This window comes from Macaca thibetana, chromosome 3 (assembly GCF_024542745.1).
Source record: "Macaca thibetana thibetana isolate TM-01 chromosome 3, ASM2454274v1, whole genome shotgun sequence".
In the NCBI taxonomy this organism is placed as follows: Eukaryota; Metazoa; Chordata; class Mammalia; order Primates; family Cercopithecidae; genus Macaca; species Macaca thibetana.
This window is the reverse complement of record NC_065580.1, coordinates 114,935,445-114,952,041: the sequence shown is the minus strand read 5'-3', so window position 1 is coordinate 114,952,041 and position 16,597 is coordinate 114,935,445. Positions and strand designations below refer to the sequence as shown.

At 47.4% G+C, this 16,597-nt stretch overlaps 1 protein-coding gene across 7 annotated transcripts in view; it reads right to left on the bottom strand.

The window, feature by feature from the left end:
* Positions 1–16,597, bottom strand: part of OGDH (oxoglutarate dehydrogenase) — a 96,893-nt gene that overhangs the window by 13,833 nt on the left and 66,463 nt on the right. For 6 of the 7 annotated variants that reach the window (XM_050783373.1, XM_050783372.1, XM_050783377.1 and 3 more), the window contains 7 exons: positions 16,121–16,275; positions 15,521–15,667; positions 14,820–14,910; positions 13,631–13,810; positions 8,070–8,198; positions 1,281–1,460; positions 711–863 (listed from right to left, as the gene is read on the bottom strand). In XM_050783373.1, coding sequence (XP_050639330.1) covers positions 711–863; positions 1,281–1,460; positions 8,070–8,198; positions 13,631–13,810; positions 14,820–14,910; positions 15,521–15,667; positions 16,121–16,275 — 1,035 coding nt within the window. The remainder of the gene's footprint in view (positions 1–710; positions 864–1,280; positions 1,461–8,069; positions 8,199–13,630; positions 13,811–14,819; positions 14,911–15,520; positions 15,668–16,120; positions 16,276–16,597) is intronic. The other variant, XM_050783378.1, reaches the window with a different exon arrangement.

The window sequence follows — 16,597 nt, the reverse complement described above, 5'->3', positions numbered from 1 at the left end:
TGGTTTGCACCTGTAATCCCAGCTACTTGGGATGCTGAGGCATGAAAATTGCTTGAACCAAGGAGGTGGAGGTTGCAGTGAGCTGAGATCACACCACTGCACTCCAGCATGGGTGACAAGGCTAGACTCTGTCTCAAAAAAAAAAAAAAAAAAAAGAACTGGTTGAGCTCTCATGGTTCCCAGCACAGTCCCAAGGAGGTCTGGGCCACAAAGCTCTGTCTCCAGGATAGGCTACAGGTTATCAGGTTGTTCTGACCTGGGATCTGTCCTGTTCCCATGCTCAGACATAGCTTCTCACACCCATCCTCTCCCTCTCTAGGGCAGCTGCTTGGCCTTCCCACTCACAACAAACCAGCACTTACTATCCAGATTACAAGAGGCCCCTTACTAAGCTGGATCCACCACCTACCTCCCACCCCTGCACGATCTGTGAAATCTGAGAAAACCTACTGGGCCACTACTACCTCAACCTGAAAACATCCCCTTCTCTTCCCCAAAACACTGTTTAAGGCCCACTTCCTTTACAAAGCATCTCAGTGGCCCAGATTCTCCAAAAAGTTATGCATTGAAATGCTGTAGTTGTAAATATTTCACATCCTCTCACGTGTATCCTCATAACTTGCAACAGTGAGAACTGGCCCTGTGGCCCACCTTTTCTAGTCATCCCCGGCTCTGGAAAGGCGCACTGGGACAGAGCCGCAGGGACATACCTCATACTCGGGCTGGTTGACCACACCCTGCGACACCAGCAGCTCGGCGTACTTCTGTAACACGGGCTTCTGCTTGCGGATCTGCTTGTACATGAGCGGCTGCGTGAACATGGGCTCATCCATCTCGTTGTGGCCGTTGCGCCGGTAACACACCTGCTCAGAGCAGTGAGAGGATGTCAGAGACAAGGGGTGGCCCCTTGGGAAGAAGTGCGGTTGGGGAACCTACCCCATCTCTCCTAGGTGATGGTCATGTTCTTCATGCCTCACACCTGCCCTGGAATTTACCTTCTCTAGAATTAGGATTCTGTGTATCTCTCCTACACAGTACAGCTGCTCTATCAGTGAGGAGTGGTCCTCCTCACCACCACAGCTCCTGCCTGGGAAGCATTCCTTGGTGCTCACAGGCCTGAACAATTTGGAGCTCAAAGGAACCTGCATGAGGCCTGGCAGTAGAGAGCCCTGAGGTGACTCATCTAAACAAGCTCCTCTCCTTGGGACACAAGGGTGCCGAGGGCAACAGGGGTGGGTCAGATGCTCTGCCCAGGACGTGCTGTCCCTGGAGTCACTCACCAAATCGACGACCACGTCCTTGTGGAAGGTGCTCCTCCACTCGGCCGCCACTTTGCACACGTACATGACAGCCTCGGGGTCATCTGAGTTCACGTGGAAAATGGGAGCATTCACCACTCGGGCCACATCGGTGGGGTAGGGGGAGGAGCGGGCCATCCGAGGGTCGGTGGTGAAGCCGATCTGCAAGGAACATGTAGCCTAGCAAGAGGGCACCTGGCACAGCCGGCACAGGGACCAGAAGGTGGGGCCGAGGCCCGGCATGGCGTGCACTTGCCGCCTGGCTACTCTGAGTATGTGCCCCAAAATGGTTGTTTACACTTCCTTTATTTTTTCTTATTCTGATAACAAAATCCATACATATTTAACATAGAGAATTTAGAAGACATAGTTTAAAAAATTAAATAGCTTCCTATAACTCCATAGGCTACGGGGTCAATATTCTGATGTTTTCCTTTCCAGATTATTTTCTTTGTATGCATATATATGTAAATAAATATTTAAATTTGGGATCTTATTATTTCTATTATTTTGATTAATTATTTTTATTTTTTGTAGAGATAGGGTCTCACCATGTTGCCCAGGCTGGCCTCAAACTCCTGGGCCTAAGTAATCCTCCTGTCTCGGCTTCCCAAAGTGTTGTTATAGGAGTGACCCACTGTGCCTAGCCTAAGAAATTTTCTTTTTTTTTTTTTTTTTTTTTTGAGACGAAGTCTCACTCTGTTGCGCCCAAGCTGGAGTGCAATGGCGTGATCTCAGCTCACTGCAACTTCCACCTCCCGGGTTCAAGTGATTCTCCTGCCTCAGCCTCCCGAGTAGCTGGGAATACAGGCACGTGCCATCATGCCTGGCTAATTTTTGTATTTTCAGTAGAGACAGGGTTTCACTATGTTGGCCAGGCTGGTCTTGAACTCCTGACCTTGTGATCCGCCTGCCTCAGCCTCCCAAAGTGCTGGGATTACAGGCGTGAGCCACCATGCCCAGCAAGAATTTTTTTTTTTTTTTTTTTTTTTTTTAAAAGAGACAGAGTCATGCTCTGTCACCCAGACTGGAGTGCAGTGGTGCGATCGTGGCTCACCTCTCATCCCAGCCTTCTGTGTAGCTGGTGTTACAGGTGTGTACCACCACGTTCAGCTAATTTTTAAATTTTTTTGTAGAGACGGGGTCTTGCCATGTTGCCTGGGCTGGTCTTGAACTTTGGGGCTCAAGTGATCCTTCTGCCTTGGCCTCCTAAAATGCTGGGATTACAGGTGTGAGCCACAGTACCCAGCCAGAAAAGAAAATTTAAAGACTTCGTAACATTCCCTACCAGTTAGATGTACCAAAATTTAATGATATATTCATAATTTTATGATCGGCATTTAAATTTTTATCTTATCATATATTTCTTTTTTTTTTTTTTTTGAGACGGAGTCTCGCTCTGCCGCCCAGGCTGGAGTGCAGTGGCCGGATCTCAGCTCACTGCAAGCTCCGCCTCCCGGGTTTACACCATTCTCCTGCCTCAGCCTCCCCAGTAGCTGGGACTACAGGCGCCCGCCACCTCGCCTGGCTAGTTTTTTTGTATTTTTTAGTAGAGACGGGGTTTCACCATGTTAGCCAGGATGGTCTCGATCTCCCGAACTCGTGATCCGCCCGTCTCGGCCTCCCAAAGTGCTGGGATTACAGGCTTGAGCCACCGCGCCCGGCCTCTTATCATATATTTCAAACATAAAGTATGATAATACTACATTGCTCTGTGAGTCCATCACCTAACGTGAACAAATCTCAACAGTTTTGCCATATTTGTTAGTGGACCAGAATGTTTCTGTCACAGAGGCTCAAGCCCACAGGCCTCTCTAACCTTAAATCAGAGGAGAACACTGCCACAAGTTATTTGTATTTCATATGTCCGTAAACAGCATATAGTATCTATCTTCTGAGGCTTGTTGGTAACTTTTATTTATTTATTTATTTATTTATTGAGACAGAGTCTCGCTTTGTCACCCAGGCTGGAGTGCAGTGCTGCGATCTCAGTCTCTGTCTCCCGCCTCAGTTTAAGCCATTCTCCTGCCTCAGCCTCCCAAGTAGCTGGGATTACACGCACGTGCCACCATGCCCTGCTAATGTTAAAAAATATTTTTGGTAGAGATGGGGTTTCACCATGTTGACCAGGCTGGTGTTGAACTCCTGACCTCAAGTCTGACTGCCTTGGCCTCCCAAAGTGTTGGGATTACAAGCGTGAGCCACCGTGCCTGGCTGACTTGTAAACTTTGATGTAATTTCAAATTCATGAGAAAGCTGAAAGAGTACTACAAAGAACTCCCATACAGTCTTTACTTAAAGTCACCAAATGTTCACATTTTGCCCCCTCTGCTTTAATTATTCATGCCCTACCATTACACACATACACCTTTTCCCTGAACCATTTAGCAGACAGTTGTGGACCATCCCTATTTCTGAGGGAAAAGTCTAGACATTCCCCTACCTCGCAGTACAGTACTCAGCCTCACGCAATTTACACTATGTCTTCATCTAATCCATAGTCCACAGATATCATGCAACAGCACTGTATAATCCACTCCACACTCACTCCATCGGCTGTCCTAACAATGTTTATAGAATCTTCTTTTTCCTTAGCCCAGTATCCAGGCCAGGACACCCACTGGACTTACTTGTCATGTGTCTCTAGTCCCTGCTATTCTGGAAGGCTTTCCTTTGTTTCTCATGGCATTGAGATTTTTGAGAGTATTTCCATGTTTTCAAACTATACTGATATACACTCTATGTACCTTATATATGGCATCATACTCTAAATACTGTACAATTCCTTTGCAGTTTGCCCTTTAACATTTGCTTTTATGATACACCCAGGTTGAAACATGTAACTATACTTCCTTTAGTCTCTACTTTCCAGTGAAACTTAACTAGACACAGTATACCCCACAGAGTATTTATCCATCCTCCTGTTGGTGGACATTTCGTTTGTTTCCAATTTGTGGTAAACACAATGTTGCTGTACACATGCTTATACAAATTTTCTCCTGCAAATGCTGAGTTTATTTGCAGTCTAATCCTAGGAAGGGAAAACTGAGCCATAAGCATGAGCATTTAAAATTTTTCTAAATGCTATCAGACTGCTCTCCCGAGTAGCTGTTCTACTTACACTCCTACTAGCAGCATATTAATGTCCTGCAATTTCCATTTACCATACTGTAACCATTTCCCCAGGATATTAAACTTTTTAATGGTTGTTTAATATCCCTTCCTATGGCTTTGCCAAATTTTATGCAAAGACGCTTTTGCTGCTGGACATAAGCTTGTTTCCTAACTTTGTGGTAGCACAAATATGGTTTTGACAAAAATATATATATATTTTTTGAGACAAGGTCTCACTCTGTTGCCCAGGCTGGAATGTAGTGGTGTGATCACGGCTCACTGCAGCCTTGACCTCCTGGGCTCAAGCAATCCTCCTGCCTCAGCCTCCTCAGTAGCTAGGACTACGGATGTGTACCACCATGCCGGGCTAATTTTTGTTTTGTTTTGTGTAGAGACAGGGTCTCACTTTGTTGCCCAGGCTAGTCTTGAACTCCTGAGCTCAAGCAATCCTCTTGCCTTGGCCTCCCAAAGTATTGGGAACAGGTTTGAGCCATTGCATCTGGCAGAAAAGAGTCTTATGAAAAAATATTTACCATTGGATGGTTTCCTTAGGTGAAATTTCTGGAAGGGGAATTTCTAAGTATGTTCTAAAAGAAATAAGAGACTCAGCTAAGAAGTTATTTCCTCTCCTTCTACAGATCTTCCTGACACCACACTACCTCATGAGCAATAAGTCAAAGCAGTAAGGAGATAAAGAAAATATTAGCAAAATCTAATTCTATATTTATGTTTAATGGCTTTTAAATAATCTCCCTTCTCACACTGACTAAAGAAATGATCAGAAATAGTCAGACACTGACAAGAACACTAAAAAAAAAATTATGGGCCGGGCGCGGTGGCTCACACCTGTAATCCCAGCACTTTGGGAGGCCGAGGCGGGTGGATCACGAGGTCAGGAGATTGAGACCATCCTGGCTAACACGGTGAAACCCCGTCTCTATCAAAAATACAAAAAATTAGCTGGGCGTGGTGGTGGGCGCCTGTAGTCCCAGTTACTCAGGAGGCTGAGGCAGGAGAATGGTGTGAACCCAGGAGGCGGAGCTTGCAGTGAGCTGAGATCGCGCCACTGCACTCCAGCCTGGGCGAGAGAGCAAGACTCTGTCTCAAAAAAAAAAAAAAAAAAAAAAAGATGTACTAGAGCCTGACACAAAAGAGAGCCCTGAACAATCTCAGCTGGTATTGAAGCCAGCATCGCCCATCTGGGGCTTCAGCATGTAAAGAAGGTCCTGCAGCAGGAAGTCAGTGATCATAACATGTCTTACTGCTAGAACTTCACAGAAAGAAACCCATTTTGCAAGGCTGAGGTCTCAGCTGCCCTCTCCATAATGTTCACCACTGTTACGAGTTTCTGTGCCTTCATGAACATCTGGGTGGGAGCACACATGATGGAGGTGCACTCTACCAGCAGGAGTATCTACGTGGGTGGATGTGCATACGTGTAATGGAGGTGCAATCTACCGGCAGGGTTATCTATACTAGTGGGTGTGCATACACACATGTGACAGAGGTATACTCCAAATATACTCTGTACTTTTTTCCATTATGGGTGTATTAATAATACCTCCTAGTATATTATTGGAGGCAGCTATACTTACCACTATACCACCAATGCACTCTCTTAGTATACTTTTGGGAGGTAGTGCGTTAGTAGGAAAATCTTGGTAAGAGGAAAAGCTGATTTATGATGCTATGAACATGTAAAAAAAGAAATAAAATTAGAACTAATAAGCAGTTACTCAAAAAGTTAAAAATAGAGCTATCATATGATGTAGCAATTCTACTCCACTTCTGGATATATACTCCAAAGAACTGAAAGCAGGATTTCAGTCAGGCACAGTGGCTCATGCCTATAATCCCAGCACTTTGAGAGGTCCAAGAGGGAGGACTGCTTGAGCCCAGGAGTTCAAGAGCAGCCTGGGCAACAAAGAGAGACCCTATCTCTACAAGAAAAATTTAAGAAAAAATTAGCTGGGCATGGTGGTGCGCACCTGTAATTCCAGCTATTTGGGAGGCTGAGGTGGAGGGACTGCATGAGCCCAGGAGATGGAGGCTGCAGTGAGCTATGATCATGCCACTGCACCTCAGTCTGGGCGACAGAGCAAGACCCTGTCTCAAAGGGGGAAAAAAAAAGCAGAGTGTTAAAGAGATATATGGACATACATGTTCATAGCATCAAAGCTGGTCTGGGAGCCAAAGGAACTCTAGGGCCAAATGGTTTCTCCTCTCACCCCTGGCCCTTCTCACCCCTCCCATCTACTTCAACCCTGACAACTCGCTCACTAGCTGTGCCAATACTTCCAAGGAGGAGGAATCCAAAACTTCTGGTGGAGCCAGTTCCTCTGTTGGAACAGGTCTCACTGTTGAGAGTTCTTCCTTTCATTCAACTAAAATCTGCTTCTTGGTAACTGGAGCCACCCACTGGAGCTAGCTCTGTCCATTAGATGCTTTGCGACAGAATCATTTATATTTGAAAACAGTATCCAAGTGCAAAAGAATGAAGCGGGACTCCTTCTTTGCACCATGCACAAAAATTAACTCAAAACAGATCATAGATTTAAGCGTTAAAACTCTAAGACTCAGAAGAAAGCATAGGAGGTAAAACTTTGTGACCCTGGGTTAGGCAAAGCCTTCTTAAGATATGGCACCAAAAATCACAAGGAACAAAAGAAAAAACAGATAAATTATGCTTGATAAAAAATAAAACTTTTGTGCTTCCAAGGACACCAAAATTGTCCTATATTTGCAAATCATCAGATACATGGCTCATATCCAGAATATATAAAGAACTCTTACAACTCAAAAATAAAAAGACAATCCAGTCAAAAAATAGGCAAAGGATCTGAATAGAAATTTCCCCAAAGATATACAAATAGCCAGTAAGCAAATGAAAAGACACACACATCACCAGTCATTAGGGAAATGCAAATTAAAACCACAATGAGATATCACTTCACACCTTCTAGGATGACTAGAATAAAACAGACAATAACAAGAGTTGATGAGGACATGAAAAAACTGGAATCCTAGCTGGGAGTGTGGTGGCTCATGCGTGTAATCCCAGCATTCTAGGAGGCTGAAGCGGGTGGATAACTTGGGGTCAGGAGTTCAAGATGGAGTAAGACTCTTTTTTTTTTTGAGATGGAGTTTTGCTCTTGTCACCTAGGCTGGAATGCAATGGCACAATCTTGGCTCACTGCAACCTCCACCTCCCAGGTCCAAGCAATTCTCCTGCCTCAGCCTCCCAAGTAGCTGGGATCACAGGCATGTGCCACCACACACGGCTAATTTTGTACTTTCAGCAGAGACGGGGTTTCACCATGTTGGCCAGGCTCGAACTCCTGACCTCAGGTGATCCACCTGCCTCAGCCTCCCAAAGTGCTGGGATTACAGGCCTGAGCCACCGTGCCTGGTCACCCAGTGCTAATTTTTCAATTTTTTGTAGAGAAAGGGGGTCTCACTATATTGCTCAGGCTGGTCTCAGACTCGTGGGCTGAAGCAGTCCTTCTGCCTTGGCTTCCCAAAATGCTAGGATTACTTGGTTTTTAATAACAGATGTATTTTTATAATCAGAAAACAGCGAACATCCTAAATAACTCAGAGCTGTCATTCTAAGTAAGACTGATGTGAGCAGCAAAGCCTCAGGCTGGTGTGAGGTACCTGGTTGTTGACGACCACGTGCACGGTGCCATGAGTTGTGTAGGATGGCAGGTCGCTGAGGTGGAAGGTCTCGTACACAATGCCCTGGCCAGCAAATGCAGCGTCCCCATGCAACAGGATGGACATGACCTGTAGACACCAAAGGAGACCCCAAATCCAAAATGTTCTGATTGCCAAGTCCACAAGGCAAACAGAGGAAATGCATCATTTGTTTTTCCAAAAATAACGTTTTGAGATAATTTCAAACATAGAAAGTAGCAGGGAAGTCCACAGGGCCCCAAGTCCCCAACATGCTAGCACCTTGGTACGTCTGTTCAACACCAACACACCCTGCCATCATCTGGGAGGGCAGCACTAGCTTAGCCATCCGCCCCAGACCCCACATGGGGGGGCAGCATCGCTTGCCAGGTCTCTTCAGCTCCTCCAACCTGGAGCAGCTCCTCATCCTTCCTGTCTCTGCACCCTTGACAGATCTTGGGTCCCCACGTGGGAAGGACACGCTGCATCAGATCAGGTTAACTCTGCTCACCTGGGAGGCCGCTGTCTGCTATCCTCCCCTTCACTCACCATTGTTTTCCTTGGCAATGAGTATAGTGGTAGTATTCTGTGAGAAGAAACTTTATATCCTGTTCCTCCTCAAACCTCCACCCCAGCCTCAGCAGTATGGACAACTGTGTCTGAACCAGCCCCTTGGGTTGATGGCAAACACCAGTTTCTGTTACTCCTACATTTATTAGTTGGCATTCTCTGCAAGGAAGAGCTTTCCCTTCTCCCTTGTTTATTTACTCGTGTTAATGTGTACTCATGGTTCCTATTTTATTCGACAGGTTGCATTAATATTGTTAGTTATTTTAATGCTCAGACTGTTCCAGGTTGATATGGAGAGCAACTCCTTCCAGCTGCCTCCCTTTCCTGTGAACAGGGACAGGTCTCTTTCATTCATGAGTACTTCCTTGCTTCCTGACCAACAGAACATTGTAGCTTCATGTTGTACTGTCCCTGTCCAGCCCTGTACAATATCAGCTGTTTCTCTAAGAAGGCAGCTTCCTGCAGGAGAGGACAGGATTTAAGACCAGTATTTGTATGCTCATCGCTGCCAGGATATCATCATTTCTAGGCCCATTCAGCATAGATCTAAAAAATATATGTGTGCATATGCATGCGCATATATACACAGCTATTTCTCCGTGTATGTGTACGTAATAAAACTGTGAGTTTGTACTGGTACCTCCAAATTTTAATCCAACACTTTCCAGGCCACCTCTTTCCATACCTATAAATATCTCCTACAACTGCAAGACACTCCATCCCCACTGCCTTAGATATGTTTACTGATTTACTCAGTGTCCCCAATGCCACAATCATGTAAGCCCACCACCTCTACTCCTTGGATACATAGCCTATACCTCTTCAAAACCCTTGTATTAGAAGGGCTCTCCATAGAGACAGAACTGTTAGGGGGAAGAGGAAGAGGGGGAGAGAGAGAATGATTTTTTTTTCTTTTTTTTTTTTTTTGAGGCAGGGTCTCACTCTCACCCAGGCTGGAATGCAGTGGCACCATCTCAGCTCACTGCAACCTCTGCCTCCTAAGCTCAAGTGATTTTCCCACCTTAGTCCCCCAAGTAGCAGGGATTACAAGTACATGCCACTACGCCTGGCTAATTTTGGCATTTTTTTGTAGGGACGGGGTTTCACCATGTTGCTCATGCTGGTCTCGAACTCCTGGGTTCAAGCAATCTTCTTGCTTCAGTCTCCCAAAGTGCTGGGATGACAGGCATGAGTCATCGTGCCTGGCCGAGAAAGACAGATTTTTAAGGAATCAGGCTGGCAAGTGCAAAGTCTGCAGGGCGGGCTGGCAGGCTGGAGACCCACGGCAGAGCTGATGTTGCAGCTCAAGTGTGAAGGCTGTCTGGAGGCAGAATTCCTTCTTTTCTGGGAACCTCAGTCTTTTCTCGAAGGCCTTGAATTGACTGGATGAAGCCCACTCACGTTGTGCAAGGTCATCTGCTTTACTCAAAATCTACTGGTTTAAATGTTAATCTTATCTTTACAAAATGCCATCTAGATGGGTGTGTAGCAAAAAAACTAGACGCTGTGGCTAGCCAAGGTGTTATGTAACAGACCTTCTCCTGCTGTGGCCTCAGCCTATGGGCCTACTGACCTGCACCTCCCTGAGTTCTTGTGACTACCCTGGTCCTCAACACTGTGCTGCGTCATCCTTGGTAGGACGGTAAGACCCATGATTTGTGTGTCAGGGACAAAACCTAGAATTTTTAAAAATAGAACTACAGCTGTCCTGCCTTTGGGTGGATGTGGCAGGTGCTCACTAGGGTAGCAGCATGTGGATGTAAGGATCTGGTTTGCTTACAGGCCCCCTTGGAGGTGTGCAGCTTTGCCACGATGCCCAGGCTCCCTGAGTGTAAAAGCCATTGGTTTTGAGTCACTGACATTTCATGCTTTCCTGGTCCCCATAGTGTGTTGTTTTTTCCTGCAGATACTTTTCTGTCCAGTCTGTCTTCTGCTGGCACCTGTAGTCAGTCTTCCTCTTGTCATAGTATTTGTTCTTGATCATCTTGGTGATGTTGTACTGCGACCGCCATGCCATACTGCATTGTGGTAACCGGCTGCTGAAATCACAGCCAGGACACATGGGGAATCTCCTTGTGTCTGGCAGCCTGGGCCGTACCTCTGGCAGGAGTGGGTGCTCCCTTTGTGGCAGGTTGCATTGCTGCACTGAGGAAATGCTTTCATGAACAAAGATCCCAAAGGCCATATTAGCACTGAGCCAAATCAGGTCTGTTTCACAATCATGCATGAGATTATGGGATGACCTCAGCTGCACTTATACAGAGTATGTAATTCTGCACAAGTGCTGAGAGTTACATAACACACACTTCAGCTCTCTGAGTTCTGGATTTAACAGAAATCAAATCACGTCCTATGGGTGTCAAGAGGAGTAAGAACAGGCAGACGACTGAGCCTGCAATGACCCCACACTGACCCTGCTGGGGACATGGGAGGGCTTGAGGCAAGGTGACGAGGAGGCTCAGAAAGAGGGCTTGGCAGCTATCCATATTGGGGCAAGGGCAAACTTGTGACAACATGGTCTGTGCAGACTGGAAACAAAGGGACTGACAGTTTGGACTCAGCTACATGCAGGCTTATGAGCAAATCAGGGACTAACCAGCCTCTCCTGTCCTGGCGTCTCATGAAGGGACCAATCAGTGTGACCATCTGTAGCAGTTTAAAATATACTCTATCACTTTTATTCCAATGATTTCATTCCTTTTTGGGAAATTTCCAACATTCTGAGGAGTACTGCTAGAGTGGATTTTTGTCCACAATCTATGAATGTAGGAGTTACCCAAAGTTTTCGGTAATCTCATTCCACTACTCAGCCCAAATGCCTGGGCAAGTGCCCAGGAGGGTGGAAATACCAGAGGCACTAGTCATCACAATGCTGGTCTCCCCATGCCGATCTCGCCTCAGACCAGCCCATCCCAGACACCCAGTGTTGTTACTGCCTGCGGAGGCTGCAGTTTCCCCAAACAGAGTTGAGGCCTCTTTGCATCTAGTTGAAGTTTCTGTGACACTGTCCTGGCCCATGAGCTTGAAGCCATGGAATGACCTCTGTGTCCCTGTGGGTCATACTCGTTCTTTATAGCAAGTATTGATAGATGCGAGAATCACTTCTCCAGCCCAGGCTCCATTACCTATGATGGCAGTTTCCCTTCCTCTAACCCTGTGAGCATGACAGTAGTAGATTTACAGTATTTAAAATTACAGAACCTGGTAAACTAATAATTGGTTCTACTTCTTTTTTCTTTTTTCTTTGAGAAGGAGTCTCCCTCTGTCACCCAGGTTAGAGTGCAGTGGTGCGATCTCAGCTCACTGCAACCTCCACCTCCTGGGTTCAAACATTCTCCCCACTCAGCCTTCTGAGTAGCTGAGACTACAGGCATGTGCCACCACGCCCAGCTAATTTTGTTTGTATTTTTAGTAGAGATGGGGTTTCACTGTGTTAGCCAGGATGGTCTCGAACTCCTGACCTCAGCTGATCCACCCACCTCGGCCTCCCAAAGTGTTGGGATTACAGGTGTGGGCCACCGTGCTGGGCCAATTGGTTCCACTTCTAACATAGACCTGACCTCTTTCCAGGGCACAACTAGGAGGCTGGCCCATCCCTGCTCTGTGTCCCCAATTTACCTTACATCTTTGCTCCTACATCTCCAGAAAACATTCTTCCCTTCCCACCTCCCTAAATCCTGCCACTTCTCGAATAAAATGACAACTACCTGCTCTGCTGATAAGGGGTCTCCCTTCTATCCTTGGTCCAACTCTAGCCCACACCCCCGCACACCTCTTCCAAAGCTCTTTGCAGCTAACTCCACAGTTTCCTATCACGCTGTATGCGTGCTATTTGCTTCTTTACACACGACCTTTTATCTAAAAAGAACAGGAGGCTCTGGAGAGAAAAGTGGTGATGCCTGCTTTGTATGTTTCCTAGAACCCACACATAAAACATTATAAATATTTGATTTTTTTTCTGATTATTTGGTTTTTAGGTCATCATTAATAGGAAATATAAAATTTGTCAGACAAGATTCTATCTTAAAGTTAAATAAGGGCAAACTGTTAACAATCTGTTAAGACTATTTCTACAAAAGCAGGCTGGCGAGCCAACCCCCAACACTCAGTCACATGACCAGAAATGGTGAAGCAGGACCCCACCTGCCTGCAGCCTGAGCCCTCCTCGGTCTTCAACCAGCCCATGAGCTCCCGCCTCTGATCACAGCAGGCACTACTCTCCTGACAAGTCTCAGTTCTACAATTTCTCCTTCAGGCTCACCTACACTTTTTCCTTACAGAGCCTCTCAGACTCTCCTCCTTTTCAGTGAAAACATCTCTGTCCATTTAGAATAACTGCAAACCTGGCTCCTTCAGAGATTTGGTGAGGACAAAAGCAAACTTCCCACATAGTTCTGACAATTACAACTTCAGGAGAAGGAACACTATAAGCAGGACTGTTTTACTATTGCTATTCTTGAAAAGTTGATTTTATATATATATACACACACATGTATATTGATTTTATATATATGTGTGTGTGTGTGTGTGTGTGTATATATATATATATATATATTTTTTTTTTTTTTGAGACAGAGTTTCACTCTTGTTGCCAGGCTGGAGTGCAAGGGCGTGATCTCGGCTCACCACAACCTCCGCCTCCCAGGTTCAAGCTATTTTCCTGCCTCAGCCTCCCAAGTACCTGGAATTACAGGCATGCACCACCACGCCCGGCTAATTTTGTATTTTTGGTAGAGATGGGGTTTCTCCATGTTGGTCAGGCTGGTCTCCAACTCTCGACCTCAGGTGATCTGCCTGCCTCAGCCTCCCAAAGTGCTGGGATTACAGACGTGAGCCACTGCGACTGGCCAACTTTAAATATTTTTTTAAAGTCCATATGCACCCAGGGCTCTGGGTTATGTTGGTGAGCAGAATTCCATGCTGGAACATGGGGCCTTGACGATCTGCCTTGCACACCTCTCTCTGGGCCTTACCTTTTTCCCTTCAGTGTCGCCACAGTAAAACTGCTCAGCTTTGGTCTTGCCCATCACCACGGGGTCAGCAGCCTCAAGGTGGGAAGGGTTGGCCACCAGGGACAGGGTAATGTTCCTGTCGGTAACACGATTGATCCTGCGGTGATACATGCCCAGGTGGTACTTCACATCTCCAGAGCCCTGATGGGGTAAACAGTGAATTTGCACCCTGGCCAAGGAGATGCTCAGTCTCCAAAAGAGCCCTTTTTTTTTTTTTTTTTTGAGACGGAGCCTGGCTCTGTGGCCCAGACTGGAGTGCAGTGGCCGGATCTCAGCTCACTGCAAGCTCCGCCTCCCGGGTTCACGCCATTCTCCTGCCTCAGCCTCCCGAGCAGCTGGGACTACAGGCGCCCACCATCATGCCCGGCTAATTTTTTGTATTTTTTAGTAGAGATGGGTTTTCACCGTGTTAGCCAGGATGGTCTCCATCTTCTGATCTCGTGATCTGCCCGCCTTGGCCTCCCAAAGTGCTGGGATTACAGGCGTGAGCCACCGCGCCTGGCCTAAAAGAGCCCTTTTAAACGGGAATTTTTTTTTTTTTTTTTTTTTGAGATGGAGTTTTGCTCTTGTTGCCCAGGCTGGAGTGCAACGGCGCGATCTCAGCTTGCTGCAACCTCCACTTTCTGGGTTCAAGCGATTCTCCTGCCTCAGCCTCCCAAGTAGCTGGGATTACAGGCATGCGCCACCATGCCTGGCTAATTTTATATTTTTAGTAGAGATAGGGTTACTCCATGTTGGTCAGGCTGGTCTTGAACTCCTGCGATCCACCTGCCTCAGCCTCCCAAAATGTTGAGGTTACGGGGCAGGAGCCACCACACCCAGCCTTATATGGGATTTCTACTCCCAGGAACCCAACGTAGAAGGACATGGAGGCCTTTTCCCAGGATCATTCTCATCCAGGGCATAGGGAGAATGTCCCTCAGCCAGAGGGGACACACCCCTGCACTCAGAGTGGGGCTGCCGGACCTCTGACCAGGAGGTGGGCCACTGGCCACCTTTGTTCCAACACTAAAATTCTTCCAACAAGGAAGGCAAATCACAAATGGTACAGAAGAACCAACCCCCATAAGTCATTCTAAGAAAGAAGTAGAGCCAGGGGTCTTGTGTAAGTTGGGGCTACGCTGGATGTGTCTCTATGCAGGTGCGTCACCTCATCAGCTGCCTCCAGCTTTGAATCGAATTGACAGAAGATCTGTTCCAGCTCCTTCCTGATGACATTTGCAAGCACGTTCAGCCGCCCTCTGGAACATACCGGAGAGTAGGGTGAGCAGAGCCTGAGGTCACGGCTTCCAGATGGCAGACGAGGGTGTTACAATCCCCTCTCCCTCCCCTAGGGCACGGCACCTCCTCGGTTTACAGCCCAAGGATAGCTGTGAACTGGAGCTAATGTGGGAACCGAGCCTGCTGGGCAATCAAGGCCATGGTAGGCAGCAGAAAGGCAGAAGGTGCAGCAACACCATGGGCCTGAGGCTTCCTTACCCTCCTCCCTCCCTACACCTTCCCTATTTTCACAGTCTTGGCCTCCCCTCCAATGTCAGGAAGCAGCCTTCTCTCCGGGTTAGACCCCAACCACGGAACCTGGGTTTAACTTTCATAAAAATGCAATGTAAGGCCAAATGCCAGTCTGAAACTACATGTGGCTTTGGCTGTGATCATGACTTTGCAGTCTTCCAGAGGCAGGGAATGTGAGAATTGCCTGCAAAACGACACACCCTCAGGAACCAGATGAGCCCAGACTCACAACTGGCACTCAAGGAGGAAACAGCTGCTCTCTCAGTGCCTTTACCTGGTGCCTCCTACACAGCCCACAGGGATGGTGAGAAACCAGGTGGGGCGCGCCCTTGGCCATACCTGTGTGGCATGCCCATAATCACGTAGTCCACGCCGTTCTCACTCGACTTGTCGATGATGGTCTTGAGGGCAGGGATCAGTACCTCACAGCCTTCTAGACCAAAGCGCTTCTCAGAGGACCACTTCCGCTGTAGGAACTCCTCAAACCTGGACAGGGAACCAAGACACCTTGAAGGGCAATGTCACTCTTCCTGACCAAAAAGAGGGGGTTCTGGGCTCATGCTTGTAATCCCAGCACTTTGAGAGGCCGAGGTGGGTGGATCACCTGAGGTCAGGAGTTCGAGACTAGTCTGGCCAACATGGTGAAACCTCACCTCTACTAAAAATGTAAAAATTAGCCGGCTGTGGTGGTATGTGCCTGTAATCCCTGCTACTCAGGAGGCTGAGGCAAGAGAATCGCTTGAATTCAGGAGGCAGAGGTTGCTCTGAAGACTGACTCTACTTGCCTGGTGTCTCTTCACACACTTGCAGCTGGAGCTTTGCCTGCACCACCCCAAACCCCCTCTCACCTCGGCCAACAGGCTGCACACAGGCCCGAACAACAGAGGGTCGCTGCTTCCCTAGGAATGTCTGCCCCATTGCCCAGGGCCAGACCCATACCTGGTGGACCGTACAAGCCTGGCCAGCAGGGTCCGCTTCTCCTCATTTGTGAACTGCATGATTCCAGGGGTCTCAAACTTCTGCCGGATCCACTGGCACTGCTCCAGGTCATTGATGAACATGAACTCCACCCCAATATGCTGGCAGTAGGCCATCTATTCCATACAGAAACACACAGTCAAGGGGTTTTCTAACCAGGCCTGGCTGAATGAAGAGTGCTGACTGCCCATTCAGGCAGAAGGAGGGGATGAGCAGGAGGCTTGTTCTAAAATGTACCTCAGTCAAGTGTGACTGAGGATGGCATGGAGTGGCTGCCAGGCAGAAGCCCTCTTCATAGGGTCATGAAGTACTTCCTTCGGGGACCTGGGTCACTTGTACACAGAGAACCTCCTAGCCTTCCAAGGGCCAGGCCAAGGAACAACCCCAGTTCTACTCTGTTACCTTTGTGGCAAGAAGCACAGACCGCAACAGTTGTAG